The 20,935-nt window shown below is 33.1% G+C and overlaps 2 protein-coding genes and 1 long non-coding RNA gene across 3 annotated transcripts in view; 1 reads left to right on the top strand and 2 right to left on the bottom strand.

Annotated features, from left to right (window-relative positions):
• Nucleotides 1–1,247: 1,247 nt before the first annotated feature.
• Nucleotides 1,248–1,683, bottom strand: LOC105731943 (snRNA-activating protein complex subunit 5-like). The gene has a single exon (XM_064372845.1). The coding sequence runs from the start codon at nucleotides 1,681–1,683 to the stop codon at nucleotides 1,390–1,392; it is 294 nt and encodes a 97-aa protein (XP_064228915.1). The 3' UTR covers nucleotides 1,248–1,389.
• Nucleotides 1,684–10,381: 8,698 nt separating this feature from the next.
• Nucleotides 10,382–19,373, bottom strand: LOC135273619 (uncharacterized). Its single transcript, XR_010341365.1, has 2 exons — nucleotides 19,263–19,373; nucleotides 10,382–11,214 (listed from the first exon to the last, which is right to left on the bottom strand). It is a non-coding gene; the product is annotated as an uncharacterized LOC135273619 (long non-coding RNA).
• Nucleotides 19,374–20,320: 947 nt separating this feature from the next.
• The window catches only part of LOC105731936 (fibrous sheath-interacting protein 2), a 52,253-nt gene continuing 51,638 nt past the window's right edge, over nucleotides 20,321–20,935 (top strand). The window contains 2 exon segments of the mRNA XM_064372765.1: nucleotides 20,321–20,443; nucleotides 20,780–20,905. Of these exon segments, the coding sequence (XP_064228835.1) occupies nucleotides 20,321–20,443; nucleotides 20,780–20,905 (249 nt within the window).

The raw sequence follows: 20,935 nt of genomic DNA, 5'->3' as shown, positions 1-20,935 counted from the left end.
TTAACTGACAAATTGAAAATATGCATGGTCTCTCAACAGCAGAACTAATCAATCAGAAGAAAACAAATAGTGAGTTTGAAGACAGCCTATATGAAAATACAGGCAGAAGAGAAAAAGAAAAAATAGAAAAAAAAATGAAAAATGCCTACAAGATCTAGAAAAATAGCCTCAAAAAAGCAATTCTAAGAGTTATTGGCCATAAAGAGGACATAGATGGTGAGATCTGAGTAGAAAGTTAATTCAAAGGAATAATAACAGAGAACTTTCCAAGCCTAGAGGTAGATAGGAATATCCAGAGAGAAAAAGGTCATAGAACTCCAAGAAGATTCAACCCTAATAAGATTGCTTCAAGACATAAATTAATTAAACTGCAAAACATTAGAAATGAAGAAAGAGTCCTAAAAGCAGTAAGAGAAAATAAGCAAATCATAAATAAAGGAGCTCCAATATGCCTGGCAACATACTTCTAAGCAGAAACCTTGTGGGACATGAGAAAGTGGCATAAAATATTCAGTGCTGAAGGAAAAGTATTTTCAACATAGAATAACATATCCAGCCAAACTACCCTTCAAATGTGAAATAGAAATAAAGATATTTTTCCAGGTAAACAAAAAAAAGCTAAGGGAATTTTTTTCAGCACAAGACCTGTCTTACAAGATATGTTAAAGGAAATTTTTTTTTTTTTTGGCTATTTATAATTTATTTATAAAAATATTTTACCAGTGATGTCTCAAGTGAGAGGTGATAGCAGCTACACAAAGTAGCTGTTTATTTTTAGAGACGGGGTTTCACTGTGTTAGCCAGGATGGTGTTGATCTCCTGACCTTGTGATCCACCTGCCTCGGCCTCCCAAAGTGCTGGGATTACAGGCATGAGCCACTGCGCCTGGCCCACAAAGCAGTTTATAGCATGCAGTGTTTCAGTGCCTCTGAGGGGGAGCAACAGCTTGTGCTCTCAGATGGCCCTCAGTCCTTCCCCTGGTCATCTTTTTGTCCTAGACTGTGGCCTAACTGCTCACAAGTGTTCAGCGGCATGCAAACAGCCTTGGCTGGCTTTTATTTAAACTGCCCTTTTTGTAAATGCCAGACTTTCTCATCAGTATTTGAGAGCAAATTTCGTTTTCAACTCTTACTGAATCTGATCAGATCACTGACAGCACCATCCATATTGCTCAATGCTGACAAAGCATCTTTGATTTTCTGCATGTCATAACATTCTGAAGCTTGAGTTACTGATGGAACTATTTTTGCAACTACACATCCTTCTTACAGTTCTTGCTTTCCTTTCAAGCAGGCCACAGGGCCCATGGCAAGATGATTTCCTTGAGGAGGAAGTAGTCTGAGACTTAGAAATGCAATTTGTATAACTGACCCTGGTTTTTCCCCTCCTTTAGGAATCTGATTCTTCTTCCTCTTCCTCCTCCTTTTCTGTCACATGACTCTTTGTGCTCAACTCCAGTGTTGTTTGGTTGATCGATGCTTCATTGTCTACATGCACCAACGTATCATGTGACTGTTCAGGTACAGTTTGAGAAGACAGCATCTCATCCCCTCTTCTAGAACTGATCATTGATTGGAGGGCTAATTCTTCAACCTTGAGGCGGTTCAGCTGGTCGTGCAGGGCAGCCTTTAACCGCAGCAGCGTCTCCTCCTCTTTGCGCAGTTCCTGAAACCGGCTCAGCATGTTTCCTGGTCACACAGCTGGCCTCCGCAGCTGCCGTGGGCCCGGCGCTCGGTGATGACGCCATCGCCGCCGACTCCCGGAAACCCAGGAAATTTTTCAGTTTGAAAGGAGAGGACATTAATGATAACCAGAAATCACCTGAAGGTATAAAACTCAATATTAATAGTAAGTACATAAATACAGAATAGTGTAACACTCATATCTTTAATATAAGACAGAAAGACAAACCTATCAAAAACAATAGCTACAATAATTTTTAAGAGATAGTATAAAAGGATATGAATAAAGACAACAAAAATTTGAAAGTTAGGTGATTGAAGTTAAAGTGTAGAGTTTTAAAGTTTTCTCTTTGTTTACTTTTATCATCATTTATTGGTAATCAAAATTAAGTTGTCATCAGTTTACAATAATTGGTTATAAGATGTTATTTACAAGCCTTTGTAACCACAGAACAGTAACTAATAACAGATAACACAGAAAACTAAAAGCAAGAAATTATAACATACTACAAAATAAAAATCATTTACACAAAAGAAGACATAAGGAAGGAAGAGAAAAACAATCAGAAGACAAATTACACATGGTAGTAGTAAGTTCACTCCTATTAATATTAACATTTAATATAAATACACTAAATTATAGGTGCCGCAATCCACCATGGCACATGTATACCTATGTAACAAAGCTGCATGATCAGCACATGTGTCCCAGAACTTAAAGTAAAATTTAAAAAAAGAAAAAGTGATAAAACCCAATGCTGCCTACAATACAAGAAACACACTTCACCTATAAGACACACATAGACTGAAAAATAGGAATGGAAATAAGTATTCTACAAAAGTAGAAACCAAAAATGAACAGGACTAGCTATATTTATACCTGATAAAATATATTTCAAGAAAAAATGGTAGAGAGGGATAAAATTTTCATTATATAATCATAAAGAGATAAATCCAGCAAGAAGATATAATAATTATGAATATCTATTCTCCCAACACTTAAACACCCTACTTTCAGAATTGGACATATCATTCAGAAAAAAGATCAACTAAGAAACTTAACCTGTCCTATAGACCACATGGACCTAATATACAATTACGGAACATTTTATCTAATAGCTGCAGAATACACATTCCTCTGTTCAGAACATGAAACATTCTTGAAGATAGACTATATGTTAGGCCACAAAACAAGTCTCAAAAATGTTTTAAATAAATGTATCACGTATGTTTTCTGAGCACAATGGAATACAACTAAAAATTAGTAGCAAGAATGTTGAAAACTACACAAACCCATGGAAATTAAACGAATGACCATATGTCAATGAAAACATTAATAGGGCAATTTAAAAATTTTTGTGAAATAAATAAAAATGGAAACACATTATAACCTATGGAATAGAACAAAAGTAGTACAAATAGGGAAATTTATGTTTATAAATGCCTACATTGAAAAATCCAAAAAACTTTAAATAAAAACTTAATGATGCATCTTATAAAACTAGAGAAGCTGGAGCAAACCAGATTCAAAATTAGTGCAAACAAATAGTAAAAATGAGAGCAGAAATAAATGTAATTGAGACGGACAAAGTACCAAAGATCCAGAATAGGAAAAGTTATTCTTTTAAAAGATAAAAAAAAAAAAAAAAAAAAAAGATAAACCTACAGCCAGACTAAGAAAAAAAAAAGACATAATAAATGAAATCTGAGATGATAAATAAAACATTGCAACCAACATCACAGGAATTCAAAGGTTTATTAGAGGATGGCTAGTATGAAAAAGTCGAAATAATAGATGCTGGCAAGGTTGTGGGGTAAAGGGAATGCTTATACATTTTGATGGGAGTGTAAGTTAGTTCAAGCATTGTGTAAAGTCCTGTGACAATTTCTCTAAGAGCTAAAATCAGAACTACCATTTGACCCATCAATCCCATTGTTCCTGTATGTACATACTGTGAATCCTGAATACCTGGGACAGCTCTCAGTTAACTTAGAAAGTTTATTTTGTCAAGGTTGAGGACATGCACCTGTGACACAGCCTCACAATGTCCTGATGACATGTGCCCAAAGTGGTCAGAGCACAGTTTGGTTTTATACATTTCACAGTGACATGAGACATCAATCAACATATGTAAGATGAACATTGGTTCAGTCCAGGAGGTGGGACAACTGGAATCAGGGCGGGGGCTTCCAGGTCATAGGTAGAAAAGAGGTAAGTGGTTGCATTCCTTTGAGTTTCTGATTAGCCTCTCCACAGGAGACAATCAAATATGCATTCGTCTTTGGTGAGCAAAGGGGTGACTGAATAGAATGGGAGACAGGTTTGCCCTGAGCAGTTCCCTTTAGCTTAGTGATTTTGGGGCCCCAAGATTCACTTTCCTTTCACAATATTTATGATAAATCTTAATTTATAAATTAGGTACAGTTAGAGATTAATAACTAATAATAAAATAGAACAATTATAACTATATACTGTAATAAAGGTTATGTAAGTGTGATCTCTTTTTCTCTCTTTTCCTCTCTCAAAATATCTCATTTTACTACACTACGGGGAACTGAATCCTTAGAACATTCAACCTTGAATAAAGGAAAACTGCTATATTTTTTAATTTAATTAGATTAAACCTTAAATTTAATACTAAAATTGCCTTTGACTAATTGAAAGTGAAATTCACACATAGAGGAAGAAAATTGTAGTTTGAAAATTATCAATTTGTCATTGTCATAAACTGATATTAAGAACATTTGAAGACTATTTAATTGAATACAACTGTACTTGCTTATAAAACATTATTCTAGCATCTTACAGTGGAACATCTGGCAGGCTACATGACATTTATTAAATTTGGCTTTTTCTCATATAAGGCATGCCAATGCTTCAACTTAATAAACATCGATGGCTCATGCCAATCATTTGTTTCCTGACAGCCCAGATACACATATTTATTTGAATGATTTGGGGCTATATGGCATCCAAAACAAAACAAGCAATGTCATTGGAGTCAAAACTGAATCAAATTACAAAGAAAAATAATATATGCACAAAATAATTTGCAGGAAAAGAAAGTATACAGTCATTTGGAGCTGTTTTTCTGATATAACATTGCATATGTGATGGAAAATATCAGAAGAAAATAGGAAGCAGATAATTGATAGAATAACCTGCTATGTAATTAAAAACTGTGGAAACCTGGTTCTGGAACTGCTTGGCATTCTTCAGACAGTTTTACACAAAGCAAGTATGGACAAAATGACAATTCATTTCATCTGTGCCTTTTTTCTCTACCCAAAATGCGGTCATCTATGGCAAAACTATCTCTTTTGTCCTAATTATCATGCAGTAGTCTCCCACTTATGTGTTAGCCTATGCTCCAAGACCCCCAGTGGATGCCCAAAACTACAAATAGTACCAAAGCCTATACACATTATGTTTTTTATTATACACATATACCTGTGATAAAGTTTATAAATTAGGTACAGTAAGAGGTTAACCAAGACAACGACAATAAAATGGAATAATTATGACAATATACTGTAATAAAAGTTATGTCAATGGTGTTTGTTTCTCTCAAAACATCTTATAGGACTGTACTCATTCTTCTTTCTCTGATGATGAGAGATGATTAAATGTCTATGTGATAAGATAAGGTGAAGTGAATGGCACAGGCATTGTGACATAATGTTAGGCTGCTATCGAACTTCTGGTTATACGTCAGGACACACATCTGCTTTGGTTGATCTTGGATCATTGAACAATAACAATGTCTATGATTGACTGTCAGGGGCAGACAACGTTTGGAATTTTTCACTTAAAATTTTAGATCAGTTGAATAAATAATAAAATATTTTCAAATGCTATAACATAGTCTTTGGCTAAACATATCTATAATGTTGTATTTCTACATAACCAAACATACGACCAAACAAAAAGCAAAAAAAAAAAAAAAATTGTTAAACTCAAGGATACATATCATACCCTTTTTTAATCATTAAATAATATTTCAAATAACAGAAGTAATTACTTTTTCAGGTACTTGGTTGAATAAAACCAGTAATTATGCTATTTTAGAACCAGTTTGTTATTCTCTAATTAGCAAAGAAGGTATTATTAGATATATTTGAAAAATTGAGTGAAATTCACAAGTTTCATCACAGTTATACCATTGTAATATATTTTATTGCTCAATTATTGCACTAAGATGTGAATTTAATCAGATGTATATTCTGTGAGCTATATTTGTAAAATATTTTCTCCTTATATTATTGTTAAAGAATTACTTTCATGGAGTTACTATACTAAACCTTATTTTAAATTCTTAATCAAGCTCTACTTTTTTGTGATGTTTACTATTCTACTTGCTAATGCTTTATTTGAGATTTTCACATTTATTAGATTATTTTATAATTTTATTTTCCCATGAAGACTTTTTCATATTTTAACTAGTATGTCACAGTAGCTCTATGAGTACAGTAGATTTTATTTAAGATTAATTACTGCTATGATCTCAACTTTTTTGTCTCTTCCCTCAAATTCTTATGTTAAAATCTAATCACCAATGTGAGAGTATTATGAAGTAGGGCCTTTGGAAGGTTAATAGGTCATAAGGACTAAATTCTTATGAATGGTGTTTATGCTCATATAAATGATGCCCCAGAGAGCTGCTTTGTTCCTTCCACCATTTGAACACAGAGAAAGAAGGTCATTCTATAAAATAAGAAGACTTTACCAGACACCAAGTCTGTTGGCCCCTTGATCTTGAACTTCTCAGCTTCCAGAAATATGAGAAATAAATTTCTGTTGTGTCTAAGCTCTCTAGCATGGTATTTTGTTCGAGCAGCCCAAGCAGACTAAGAGAGTTTTAAATTAAATGTTATTATATAATTCAGAATTTACAAATTCAGTATTGTTAGGTAGTCTAATAAGGTTACCATTTTTTATTATTCAGTGAATAACATTAACTTTATCAAAGGTTTTGCTCTATATAGAAGACCCCTACTTCGAATGGTTCAGCTTAATTTTATTTTACTTTGACATTGCAAAAGTGACATGCTTTTAGTAGAAATTTTTTTCAAGTACCTATACAACCATTCTGTCTTTTACTTTCAATACAGTATTCAATAAATTGCATGAGATGTTAGATACGTCATTATAAAATAGGCTTCGTGTTATATGATTTTGCTCAACTGTATGCTACTCTAAGTGTTCTGAACATGTTTAAAGTACACTAGGTTAAGTTATGATGTTTGGCAGATTCAGTATATTAAATGAATTTTTGATGTATGATATTTTCAACTTACAAAGTGTTTATTAGTACATACCTCCATTGTAAGTCAAGGAGGATCTGTATTCAAATTCAGTGAACAGAAATAAGAGGATACAATCTGCATTTTAGTTATGTTTTCCTGATGTATTTGTTCTCATTTTTTATTTTTAATCTTGGTACGTCACCTAGAAGTAAATATGCATCATGTAAATAGCATATGTTGGGCTTTATTCTGTTTTATGTTATGTATTCTATCTATGACACTTTTTGGCGGGTGGTTTAAAACTTCTTTTCTTCTTTCTCTGGGATTATTCTGTTTATTTCCTCTCCTCTGGTGAAGATTAATTTTTATTGATTTAGTAATCATCTTTTAAATTTTACTTGCAGACTTAGATATCACTATCTATCTCAGTAGATTAAGTTCAATGGAACTTATAAATTCCATTTTCTTCCTGCCCCACTCTATCTTCTGCAACTTTCTCTCATGGTGTTCTACAAATGAAGTCTAGTCTTTTTTCTCAAAATAATTCCTCATTAGTCATAATTATTACTTACATTGTTTATATTCAATATGAATTTAAATTTAATGATGGCCATACTTATATTTGTATATGACCTCCTGGTTAGTGTTGACATTTTTTTGACGTTTATTATTTCATATATCTTTTAGGTCAAATTTATTTATATGTCTGAAATACCTTTATCTCCAATCTTCAATTTCAGTTTATCTAGGTCTGAAATGTTGACAAATTTCTTCTGTTACATGTTGTGACTGATGAAAAGCATGCTGTAATTGTAAGTGTCATATCTCTATAAGCAATATGTGTTTTTTCCCAACAACTGCTTGCATTTTCTATTTGCTTTTGTTTTCTGTAGATGCACTAAGGTGTGAATAAGTATAGAAATATTTCTATCTGTGCTGCTTGAGGCTGTGTAGGTTGTTTCTGAGAAATCATATTCTCATTTTTGTCATTTTTAACAACATTGACTCCCTGAATATCAAGTTGTGCCTCTGCTCTCATCTTATAAAGACACTGTTCTCTTGGAAAAACTCTTTGAAAGTTTACCCAAATGTGTCTGTCTTCTACCTGAGAACATGAGAACATATGTAAAATCAGTCCTAAAACACTCTCCTTCTTCAAGAAATCTAAAGTTGATATGAAATCTGAATCCAGGTAAACTGATTTCCCAGGTTCTTTTTCTCCTTTAGACATATCACATTCTGTCTATTCCAGAGCCTCTCCTCACAGATCTGAACTGTACAATCCCCTATATGTATCTGTAACTTTTAAAATCCATTGGTCTGCTACATTATGAGAACTTACAAAGCCATAATATGCTTTCTACATAGACTTTTCTAAAGTTGTGCCAAATTTTAAAAGCCTTATGATCTATTTTAGAAAATTATTCAAATTGTGTAATACTTGGTTATTACTTGATTGCTATTTATTATTCTCCACCAATCTGAAAACTTTACTCTGACATAGTAAACTTCATTAAACTAAACTTTTGAATTAAATGGTTATACATTTTCCTGTCTATAATTTTTCTTTCTTTGGCTACTTGACAACGGGTTTTATTTTAGCCAGCTTTACCATTAATTTATTTTATCATATCCTGCAAATGCAAATATCAGTACATAAGCCTCTGAATATGGTTATGTAGGCAGAGTTTAATATTCATTCAAGTTTTTTGTTTTGTTGGTTAATATAATCATCACATATAATAAAATGCGCAAATTCTAGGTGTACACTGGCTGAGTTTTGATGAATGGATATTTCTAACTTGAATCTTATCAAGAAAGAGACAATTATCATCACCTCAGACATTTCCTTATTCTCACCTCCCACTCAGTTCTTATCTGCACCCCCTCAAAGGCAATAATTATCATGACTTTCATCCCAAACGCATTAGTTTCATCTGTTCTACAAATTCATATAAATGAAATTGTTCAACATGCACTCTGGACAAGGCTTATTTCACCAATAAAATGTTTTTTTTTTAATATTTATCCACTGCTATTTTGTGTATCACTAATTTGTTCATTTTCATTGCTGCTGAGTAGGATTCCATCATTGAGTAGGATTCCATTGTATGAATTATCACATTTGTTTAACAATTCTCCTTTTGGAGGACACCTGAGCTGTTCACTTTTTTCGCTATTATTAAATAAAGTGGTTATGAATATTTGTTACACTTCTCTTCTGAAAATAAGTTTTTATTTCTTTCTAATAAATGCCGAGGATGAGAAGGCTATGTCACAGATTGTATATTTTTACTTAAAAAACGGGGAAAACAACTTCTAGATTTTCTTCTAAATGGTTTTAACACTTTATCTTCAACCATATATGATAGGTCTGGTTATTCCATGTTTCTTTCAACATTTGAAATTGACAGGCGTTTTCACTGCAGCCATTCTGATGGATGCGTAGTGGTAATTTATTGTAGTTTTGTGCTTCCCTGATGACTAATGAGGTTTAACTGTGCTGTCTAATCTTGGCCTCAAGTATACATGGTTTCTGAGTCAGCCAGAGATTTTATCAGAATTTATACATTGAATTTGGAGCTCCTCATCCCTATTTTTTAATCTAACATTTCCATTAAAATTGTGTTCATATTTTCTCTCAACTAGTAGGAAATGTATTCAGGGCATTTCTCTTGTGTCTGCTATAGGCAGCTATTCCATTAGTACAACTAGTTCAGTAGTCCTGTTCATTTCTGCAACTTTTGTACCCATCAGTCAAGTAAGAAATTTTAAAGGAGGATATCTGACTCTGATTGAGGGACTGAGAAAAACAGTATTATGGTTTACAATGTACTAAATGTTTGTTGGAGAAATGAACTCCAAACACTGGTTCCGCCTAAGCTTACCACAGATACTGAAACCATCCACATGGCTAGGATTAGTGAAAGTTTGTATTTTCAGTGCTCAACTATGACTTCAACTAGTATAAGTAAAAAAAAACTTTTTTTAATATTTACTAAATGTTTATAAAAATTTTAAATATACATGTTAATTTAATATTTTAGATCAAAGTAAGTGGAAACTTTAATTTTAATTTAATTTTAAAATTCAGAATTTAAATAATTCTGGACAGAGAATGGGAAACAAAATGGGTACACATAAAATAAGTACAATATGCAAAATGATTTCCATCTATAAAAAGAAAAGATTTGAGGAGATAACGATATTTTGTATTCGTACATATACTGCAACAAGAATAAATATGTCTTAAATTTTTATTCAGGTTAATATTTTATGAATCTTTGTGTAGCCTATGATTAAAATCAATTTCAAAATCATATTTCTTGTTTCCATTTTTATGTAAAATGGGCTTTATATCTTATAAATTAATGTTGGTATAGCTAATCCAGGTTTTAGTAATAATATACATTATTTAACTTAAATAATAAATAAATCTTAAACTGTGATTATTTTACTGGTATATAGATTTTGTTACATGTGATTATTTTAAAAGTACATCATTTTGATTATGTATTTTACAGTAGATTAAATGAAAAGAATACAACTATATTTCAACTTACTCTATGAGTATTTTAATACACTGAAAATCATATTAAACATAATGCCACACTGGAAAAAGTTCTTTCTGTTTAATAAAACCCAATTTTCTTTACAGTTCAAACTAATTTCATAAAGCTTTTCCCATATAGTCATCTCTTCTGATGATTTCATAGCATGTCATTCACTGAGAATTAATTATATGTCATGTTGTGATCTCACTTTTATTTGTAGTATTATTTCTATTTTTCATGTAGATATGTCCTGTTCCCCTAAATAAACTTAATATTCTCAGGGAGCTTATATAGTAATTCAAGCTATTCTCAGACAGGAACGTACAAGAGACATACACATGTGATCTGTTGACTGCATACGAAAATGAGATAGATCTCTGTTTATAAACATATCTATTCTAATATGATTTTTAGTGCTTAAATTTTCAGCATTTACATTTAAATTATCATTTAAATTAAATAAAGTTGAATGTAAAAATTTCAGCTTTTACAATGACAAACAAAAAAATACGTTTTGTCAATGTAAAAATTGAATTGATAGTAGGTTAAAAACAAAGGTTTGGCATGAAAGCCAGCCAATGGTGGATTAGGCATGTCACAGGGAAGAGGGCCAATATGTCATATCTGGGAGAAGAGACTCAAGGAAAGCAAGAACCATATTTGAAACCTGAGATAGATGCTAGTCCTGTTCCAAAGTGTTACAGAAAGCTCAAGGCCTACTAAATATTTTCCTAAAAAAGAATAGAGTATAAGGTGATTTTAAGGCTTTTGCCTTTTGAATATCTTACATCCTCAATTATTATTATTATTAATATTATTTTTCAAATGGGGTCTTGCCATGTTGCTAGGCTGAACTAAAACTCCTGGGCTCAAAGAATCCTCCTGCCTCAGACTCCTAAGTAGCTGGGACTACCATGATGTCCAGTCGAACTCAATTTTGATTTTCTGTTTCAGTGTTTAACACAAAACTTAATGGTAATTTACAGCAAGAGGTACATAAAATTATATACAGTCATGCAATACATGATGATGTTTTGGCCAATAATTAACTACATATATGATGGTAACCCTATAGGATTATGATGAAGCTAAAAAAAATCCTATCACTTAGTGATATTGTAGCCATCATAAGCCATATCACAACCCATTACTGAAGTGTTTTTGGTGATGCTGTTGTAAATGAATCTATTGCACTGCCAGTCGAATGAAAGTATAGTATATACAATCATGTACAGTACATAATACTTGACAACGATAATAAATAACTGTGTTACTGGTTTCTGTATTTATTGTACCATAATTTTATCATTATTTAAAGTGTAATCCTTGAACTTATAAAAGAAAGGCATTAACTGCAAAACATTCTCAGACAGTTATTTCATGAGGTGTTCTAGAAGAAGTCATTATTAAACTAGGAGATGACAGCTTCATGTGAATGATTGCCTTTGAAGACATTCCAGTGGGACAAGATATGGAGGTGGAAGACAGTGATATTGATGATCCTGACCCTGAGCAGGCCTCGGCTAACATGTGTGTTTGTGTCTTTGTTTTCAACACAAAAGTTTTACAAGATAAAAAATAAAAATGCTAAATATAGAAAAAAGCTTATGGAATAAGGACACAAAGCAAATATTTTTATACAACTGTACAATCTGTTTGGGTTTTAAGCTGTTATTACAAAATTCAAGAGGTTAAAAAACTGAAAATTTTATAAAGTAAAAAAGTTATTGTAAGCTGAGGTTAACTTCTTATTAAAGAAAGAATATGAATTTAATATGGCCTAAGTGTATAGTGTTTATAAAGTCTATAGTAGTGTACAAAACCATCCTAGGCCTTCATATTTACTCTCCACTTATTCACAGACTCACCAAGATCAACTTCCAGTCCTGCAAGCTACATTCATAGTAACTGGCCTATACAAATGTACCACATTTTATATCTTACACTGTATTTTTACTGTACCTTTTCTATGTATACATTTGCTTAGGAATACAAACACATATCTTATGTATTATAATTGCCTATAGTGTTTAGTGAAGTAATAGGCTATACAGGTTTGTAGCTCAGGAGCAATAGGCTATACCATATAGCCTAGGTGTGTAGTAAGCTCTCCTTTCTAGGTGTGTGTGAATACAGTCTACGATGTTTGTACAATGATGAAATTGTCTAATGATATATTTTTCAGAATGTATCCCCATCAATAATGTGTATATGACTATACATTATAAACCAGGTACTACTTTTTTTTGAAATATGACTATTTTGTTTAATAAAATATGATATATGTCTAAAGAATTGTTGAAACCATATGTCTAGTATCCATAATCTGTTCCTTCAATTAGCTGAACCTAAAAATTCAAATCTTCAAAGTCTTTGAGACATTTTCATATGAAAAAAGGTCCTGTACTTAAAATACTTGACAACCAATTCTGTTTTTCTTTTTTCCAAAGGACTTTGATTATTCTTTATGTTATTTAGTTAACGATAAAAATTTAACACTAAAAATAAAATTTAGAGATCTTGTGGGCATCCCAGAAAATTCACCTCTAAAAGCAAAATAAAACAAAACATGATGCTTTAGACATAAAGGCTCTATCTGCTACCAGCCTGAGGATTAAAAGAAATTTGTTCTCTAAGAGTCTAGAGCCATTTTGAGGGAAATGTTTTATTCTTTTGCTATTGAACAATTTGTCTCCTAAAATCTCTTTACTATCATACAACAGGGACCACATGGAAAAATCAGGTCTCTTAGAATATATATTATTTGGTTTTCCATTCCTGAGTTACTCCACTTGGGATAATGGCCTCTAGCTCTATACAAATTGTGCAATAGACATTTTTTTTTCTTTTTCTATGGTTGAGTAGTACCCCTTACTATATATGTGTATAGGTGTCTTTCTGATATAACGATGATTTTTCCTTTGGGTAGATGATATAATGATGATTTTTCCTTTGGGTAGATACCTAGTAGTAGGGTTGCTGAATTGAATGGTAGATCTACTTTAATTTCTTGAGAAATCTTCATACTGTTTTTCATAGAGGTTGTACTACTTTACATTCCCAGCAGTGTCTAAGCAGTCCCTTTTAACCACATCCATGCCAACATCTATTGGTTTTTTGTTTTTTTTGTTTTTTACTTTTTAATCATCACCATTTTGGCTGTATTAAGGTGATATCTCACTGTGGTTTTAAGTTGCATTGAGGAAGGAAATAATTGAATGAAGAAGACGCTAGATCCCTTAAAGAAGGGCATAATTATTTTCACATAATTAAGTCCCTGCAAAAATAATGGCTATAATGATTATCAAGGTTATGCAAAGTAGAACATGATAAATTTAAAATGAAAGCAAATCTAAAACATGTTTACAATATTTAGATCTTTTGGAGAATAATAAGATCATATTTGAAATGAGGCACCTATGTAAATCAGGACACATGAAATAATTTAATTCATGAATTACAAACATTATCTGAATTTTCTCACTTAAATAAAACATATTTTTTGTATCTTCAAAATCACAACGAGAAACAATAGTTCTGATGGTCTTTTAAATTGGACTAGAATTTTGAAAAATTACTCTGTTTTCAGTATGCACTTCCTGGGCCAAAATGAAAATACTATGAACATGTTCTATGAGTCAGTAGTTGAAAATAACTTCACTACTTTTTGTATGAAGATTTATTTCTTCCAAATTTATTTCTTCCAAAAAAAAAAAAAAAAAAAAAAAAAAAAAAAAGAATTACACTAAGTAACATACAAAGTATTTATGCTAAGTGAAAGTAGGTTAATTTATTACATTTTTAAAAAGATTTCAAAGTGCCTACAAAACAAAACCCAACAGTTTTCTGTATGTAGGAAATACATCTAAAGCAGTGACTGAGAAAGATTTAAAAGAGAGAAATAGAAAATAATTTGACAAACATATGCAAATATTAATATAATAGAAGTCAGTTTTTCTGTATAGAATGTCTCCAAAGGTCTTTATTATTCCCACCTTCCTTACTTTTGAAACCATATTAAAGATAAAGCTTTTCTCGGACTGTTCGCTAATTAGCTAAAAAAAATTCAACCAAACAACAACAAAAACCTATAACTTGATAAGCAGCTTCCTAAAATAACACTGTGATCCCCTGAAATGTTAATATGAACAACCAGCTGGCAGAAGATGATAAGGATGCAGTAATATTTTTAATTGGTGCTTGTTCTGGACACATATTAGCATAGTTACAATACCAACTACATGAACAATTATTCCAATGTTAACAAAAAACAAATTTCTCTTAATTCATTATAATAAGGATACAAAGTAAAGAAATTATGTAACCACAATTAGAGGCATCCTATTTAAATGAACATTCTTTAAAATTGGAGAACAGTTACATTTTTTTGTGGTGATGGCACTTAATATAATAAATATGTTTGCTTATAAAAATAATCTTAATGCCAGTTTCAGTTTAATAAATAGAACAGATCCAAAGTTACATGCTTGGACAGTTAGCATGTTTTCTTAGCCTCTATGATTTGATGGAAAACTGATAGAAGGCTTGAGTTATAAAGTTAAATCTCCCACTAATCTAAATTATAATTTTAGAAGATAATTTCATTTTTACTGAGCCCCTCTTTTATTACTTATAAAATAAAAAATGTTCATAAATGATGTTCAATAGCAATTTTTGTTCTAACATTTTGAAGGGTTTTCACATTTCAGAATGTTTTACTGAAACATAAATACTCATAATCAGTCATCTTGTGTCACTTTCAGACCTTCCCTCCTTAAACTCACAATACACACATCACATGTCATATATTTATACAAGCAAAGTATGTAAATTATACATCTATAACTAAGACAAATTTGCAGAAATTAATTTCTTACTAAATCTGGAAGACCCTATCCTGTTCATTTCTCATTTGTTTTACTTTTAAAAATATTACTCTTGACATCAGTTTCTCTTCTGCTGATCCTGCCCATTACCTCCTCACAACGTATTTTTCTACTTTCTCTAATAATGTCTTTATCTAAAAAAAAAAATCACACTTGACCCATTCAGTTAATATCACAAGTTACTAACAGTTTGATATCCTCCATTTAACAAAATAACTTTATCTTCATTCAGATCCATAATCCTTTTACTGTGATTAATTTGTGGATACTTAAAGTTTTATAAGCATCTGTGCATAAAGGTTGAACAATCACAAAATCTTCTTCTGTAGTTAAAGTATGTAACAAAGTTATTACTACAAATTTGTGATGTACATATCATTAAGTAGATAAATAAATGAGAGAAATAGATCATAGCAAGCCTTAACACATTTTTTACTATTCCATAGCTCAGGTTCTCAATATTGAACAAGAAAACAACAATTTAGAAGCTAAAAATATGGATGCTATCTAAAAGAGGGCAGTGTCAATTAGAAGAATCGGTGTTCAGGAATGAATGTCGTCCTTTCTCCACAAATAAAGGAAGAAAGGAAGAAAAGGAAACTGGAGATACCCTAGTGTAAACATCTTGAGAATGTCCATTTAAACAGTGACCCCCAAATAAATAAATAATGTATTTACTCATTTGCTGAGGTGGTATTCATTGAATACCTACTATTGAGTCCTTTCAACTTAATATTAATTAGTGGGCACTGTTCTAGTCATTGAAGAATGCACTGAACAAGAAAGATGAAAATCTTTTCTAAAGATTTTTCATATTGTTATGATGAGCCAGGTAAAACAAGACAGAGAATTACAACAATACACCAAATTTCATCTTCAGTTAAAAAGGGGACTGAATGCCTACCAACGATTCATATATGCAGGATTTCACCTAAATAAAAAGAGTATTTGTTAGTCAAATAATAAAAGACTCTAAGTTTCAAAACTATTGAAACATTATATTGATTGAGTCAGTGCTTCTGGAATCTCCAATACCACCCAGAACTCTGGTGATTCCTAGGACACATTGAACGCCATATAAAGATGTGCTCACTTCTAAGATTTATTACAGTGTAAGGCTATGCAACAGGATCAGCAGAGGAAGGAGTCCGGAGAAAACCACACACAGCCCTATGATGTTCTCTCCCTCCTCTTAGAGGACCAGCTAGCATGCTCCCTTCATTGGCAGTGGAAAGTGCAGTAAAATGTACATAATGGGTCTGCCACAACGCCCATTAGACTCTCAGAGTCTGTGTTAGTTTGCTAGGGTTGCTATAACAAACTGCTGCATGGTGAATGGTTTACACATCAAAAATTTATTTTCTCACAATTTGGGAGGTTATAAATTTGAAATTAAGGTGTTGGTAGGTTTTCCCTATGTGTACATCTGTCCTAATTTCCCCTTGTTGTAACACTAGTCATATTGAATCAGAGCCCACCTTAATGACCTCATTTTAACTTTGTTGCCATTTAAAAGACCCTATCTACAAATACTGTCACATCCTGAGGTACTTTGAATTACGATTTCAACATATAAGGTTTGGGGGACAAAATTCATCACATAACAGAGTCCTGGGTTTTTATGAGGGCTGATCATGTACGCACCTGCTCCTAGCACATATCAAAATTCCAAACTCCTAGAAAGAAGGCAGGCATTTAGCATAAACTGCATTATTTTCACAAACTGTACAGGCACAGTAAACTAATCTTATCAGTTTGTGAATGGTTCAACCGCTGAATTCCCTGGCGCCAGCCAAGGGTGAACTTTGCAAGCAGGTTTTTCATTATTTTTTAAAAATTATTATTATTATACTTTAAGTTCTGGGATGCATGTGCAGTGTGCAGGTTTGTTACATAGGTATACATGTGCCATGGTGGTTTGCTGCATCCATCAACCTCTCATCTAGCTTTGAAGCCCCACATGTATTAGGCATTTGTCCTAATGCTCTCCCTCCCCTTGCCCCCCACCTCCTGACAGGTCCTGGCATGTGATGTTCCCCTCCCTGTGTCCATGTGTTCTCATTGTTCAACTCCCACTTTTGAGTGAGAATGAGGTGTCTAGTTTTCTATTCCAGTGTTAGTTTGCTGAGACACATGCACATGTATGTTTATTGCAGCACTATTTACAATAGTAAAGACTTGGAACCAACCCAAATGCCCATCAGTGACAGACTGGATAAAGAAAATGTGGCACATATACACCGTGGAATATTATGCAACCATAAAAAATGAGCTCATGTCCTTTGCAGCGACATGGATGAAGCAAGTGGGTTTTTCTAAAAAATTGCAGTGTTGGGTTTACTGGGTTAAACTTTTGTGCATAGTTAAGCTGAAAAGTACAAAGTTGTATTCAATTTGTGGTATATTTTTATGCTAAATATTGTATGTAACATATACAATGTGTACTGTAGTTTTTAAACTTTGTTTTGATTTATAAAAAATACAAAAACTATAAAATTTTGGAGTTGAGTCCTTAAGTAACTTGGTCCATTTTACTAACTACTTTTGGTCTTTTTACTCATAATCTAAACTTATATATTTTTAAATGACTGAAAACTATGGGCTTTGCTTAAAGTTGACAAAATACAAGTTTCTTTAATGAAAAATAGTAAAAATTGGGGAAAGGAGAGAGGAATCTCTGTTATCTCTGAAACAAAAGAAAATTACATACAGAGAAAAAATAGTTTTAGCCATTACCTGAAACACAATCTATGAAAAGGCTCTATCTGGTACAGAAAGAGAAAACTAATTGCAGGTGCATAGCTTCTCAGATCTCCATTTCAGGGAGGATAAATTAATGTAACTGCTTTGAGGAAAGCATGGCAATACCTCTAAGGAGAAAAGCCTGGAGAAGTGGGTATACTTTTTAATCCAGCAATCTATGAAAAGGATGCTTATTGTAAAATGTTTGTAATGTAAAAAATTGAACATTCACAAATAGAAGACTAGCTGAGTAAATTATGGTAATTACAGAATTAAATATCACATCCATATGGTCAAAAACTAAAACAAATCCTAGTGTGCTTATATGAAATGATCTTCAAAATATATTACTCAGTTAAAAATATACCAAGTGGAACTCTGAACATTTAATATTTTTTAAGATATTTTTGCATGTGTATAATATTACATAAACTACTGTTGTTTGCTTATGAGTTGACAGTATTAGAACCTAGAATTAAAGAGTGGATTATTTTTCTTTTTACTGTGTAGAATTTTGCCTACACTTGTATTACTTTACCAATATACAAGGTGACTTTTGTGCCCCTAAGGGCTACCAAATTGATTAAACCAACTGATAGAAGGATGAAGTTTAAGAAAAGCTATCATAGAAATAAATACATCTTGGAATTTAAAATAACAGAAAGGATCAGATTTACCATTCAGACTCATGGACTCAGAGAACTTATCCAGTATCAAACTTCACTAACAATTTCAAGTCACTTGGAATCCTGAGGCACAGGTAAGGAAAGGTGAGATCAAAATGTCTATGTTGATTTCAGCTCACTAAGTCCAACCACACAACATCAAAGGCATTTCTGGCCCAAGTGAATAGATGAGCTTTCTATGAGGTATGCAGGCACCTCACTTTCATGAAAGAAGACAGATTATAAAACATTTATATTTTCTACAGGAAGGGTTCCATATATAACATTTTCCAAGGATCCATTATGCATAAGTCCATATATTTCTGTTTGCTTACCATAAATAATACCAGGCAATTAAGCACATTCTGTTAAAAGCTTACCATAGGAAAAGACTCTTTCATTAGAAAAAAACTCTTATTATTATTGTTGTTGTTTTACTGGTAGATTTATCATTAGTATGTTTATAAGAGGATTAGTTCAATGAACTTGACTTCTTTATTTTCCAGGAGCATCCCCAGGGAAGGGAGAATGTATTGCAAAAATGCAACTTAACTTTTTCCTTTCCAGATGGCATAGATGAGTTTCACAGACATGCTAGTCAAATACAATCAAATATATTTACACTAGAACTTATACTAGAATAAGAAATTAGTATTTAATACATAATGTAGTTGACATTATTCTTTGTTCATCACAGATTACTAAAATATATGAAAATAAAGATAAATTTTGATAATAAATTGGCAAATGGAATCATAGTGGATTATTGAAGTGTATAAAATAGTTTAATGATTATATCTTTAACATGTGATGTAGAATCAAGAAAACAAATTGTTATATCAGTCTTTTCATAACTTGCCTCTCATGCCTCTGCCAGGTTTTGTCAGGATCATGGTGCAGAGTACAGATGATGAAGCTCTGCCCATGTGGTGATTTTAATGTTGTTTTTCTATTATTTTCCTAATTATATACTGGTGAAATCCAACATGAGAAGCAAACATATACATAGTTTTCAAGACTTAAGATGTAAGAAATAATTTTACTTTAAAAACTGATGGGTAAAAAAGAGAAGTGTTTGTTGGTTAAGAATGATCCCTTGTAACAGAGCCCATTTCAAAGCTTTATGATTACAGGCAAATTATTTAATTTCTTCAAGCCCAACATTCCTCTTTGAAAAATAGAGATTATAATAACTGTCTCATAGCATTAATGAAAGGATCTCATACTTTGTCAGCTGACTACAACAATGAATGAAAGATTGTAACCATAGTTGTTCATTGCTATAAAATAAATTGTTCTAAAACCTAGCCACTCAAACCACAAACATTTAGTATCTCACAGTTTTTGCATCTTAGGAGTCTAGACACAGCCCAGCACGAGCCACACCCCTCCCCCCAGGAGGCCACCGCCATTCTGAGTTTAGAATCTGGAACACTAGGGGTAGAGGCTGCGGTCGGTCGTGAGGCCCTGGCTGTTCCTGGTCAGGTCCAGACAGAGGGGCAACAGCGTGTGAGAGAAGGAGAGCGGAGGGGCTCATGCCGACCATGGAGCGGTACCTCGGCACCTGCTTCAAGCCTGCCCATGTCGCCGTCACCAAGACGGTCACCAGCGTCCTGACTGTGGACACACAGCAGTGCGAAGACATGAGTGGCCGCAAGCCAGGCGGCGTCTTCCTCTGGCGGCTGCAGGCATGGTGGGGAGTGGGGGCAGGGATCGCCACTCAAGCAAGGGTCACGAGGCTCCCAACTGTCCCGCTTCAGGAGGCTGCCCTCTTGCTGCGCCCGGGGGCGGTGGCGGTGACTCGGACTGTACCGGCCGCAACTGGCAGGCATGGGACGCCAGGGGAACTGATGACCCGGGAAGCGGGAGGACTTCAGGAGGCCCTGAACCCTGCCTGACTGTGTGATTCTTCTGTGTCTTTGGTTGGAGTGGAAGTAGATTGGTCTAAATGAAACGAATACTGCCTAAGAGGAAAGACAAAACTCTCCAATTGTGTCTGACAGGGCGTGCACAAAACCCACTTTGTAGAGATTGGACCGGCTCAGCTACTGGACCTACCTCTCAGGGTCAAGCTGCCTGTGATCCCAGGAGGCAATCCTATATTCTATACTACAAATTTCGGTGAAAAGGTGAATGAGTTTTTATCATTTTCTTTCCTT

This window comes from Aotus nancymaae, unplaced genomic scaffold (assembly GCF_030222135.1).
Source record: "Aotus nancymaae isolate 86718 unplaced genomic scaffold, 86718_ANA_hifiasm-v0.15.2.pri h1tg000008l, whole genome shotgun sequence".
NCBI lineage: Eukaryota > Metazoa > Chordata > Mammalia > Primates > Aotidae > Aotus > Aotus nancymaae.
This window is presented reverse-complemented; position numbering and strand designations above follow the sequence as displayed.

Excerpts from the sequence above, each read along its gene's own strand:
- LOC105731943 (XM_064372845.1), bottom strand. The coding sequence starts at position 1,683 with ATGCTGAGCCGGTTTCAGGAACTGCGCAAAGAGGAGGAGACGCTGCTG.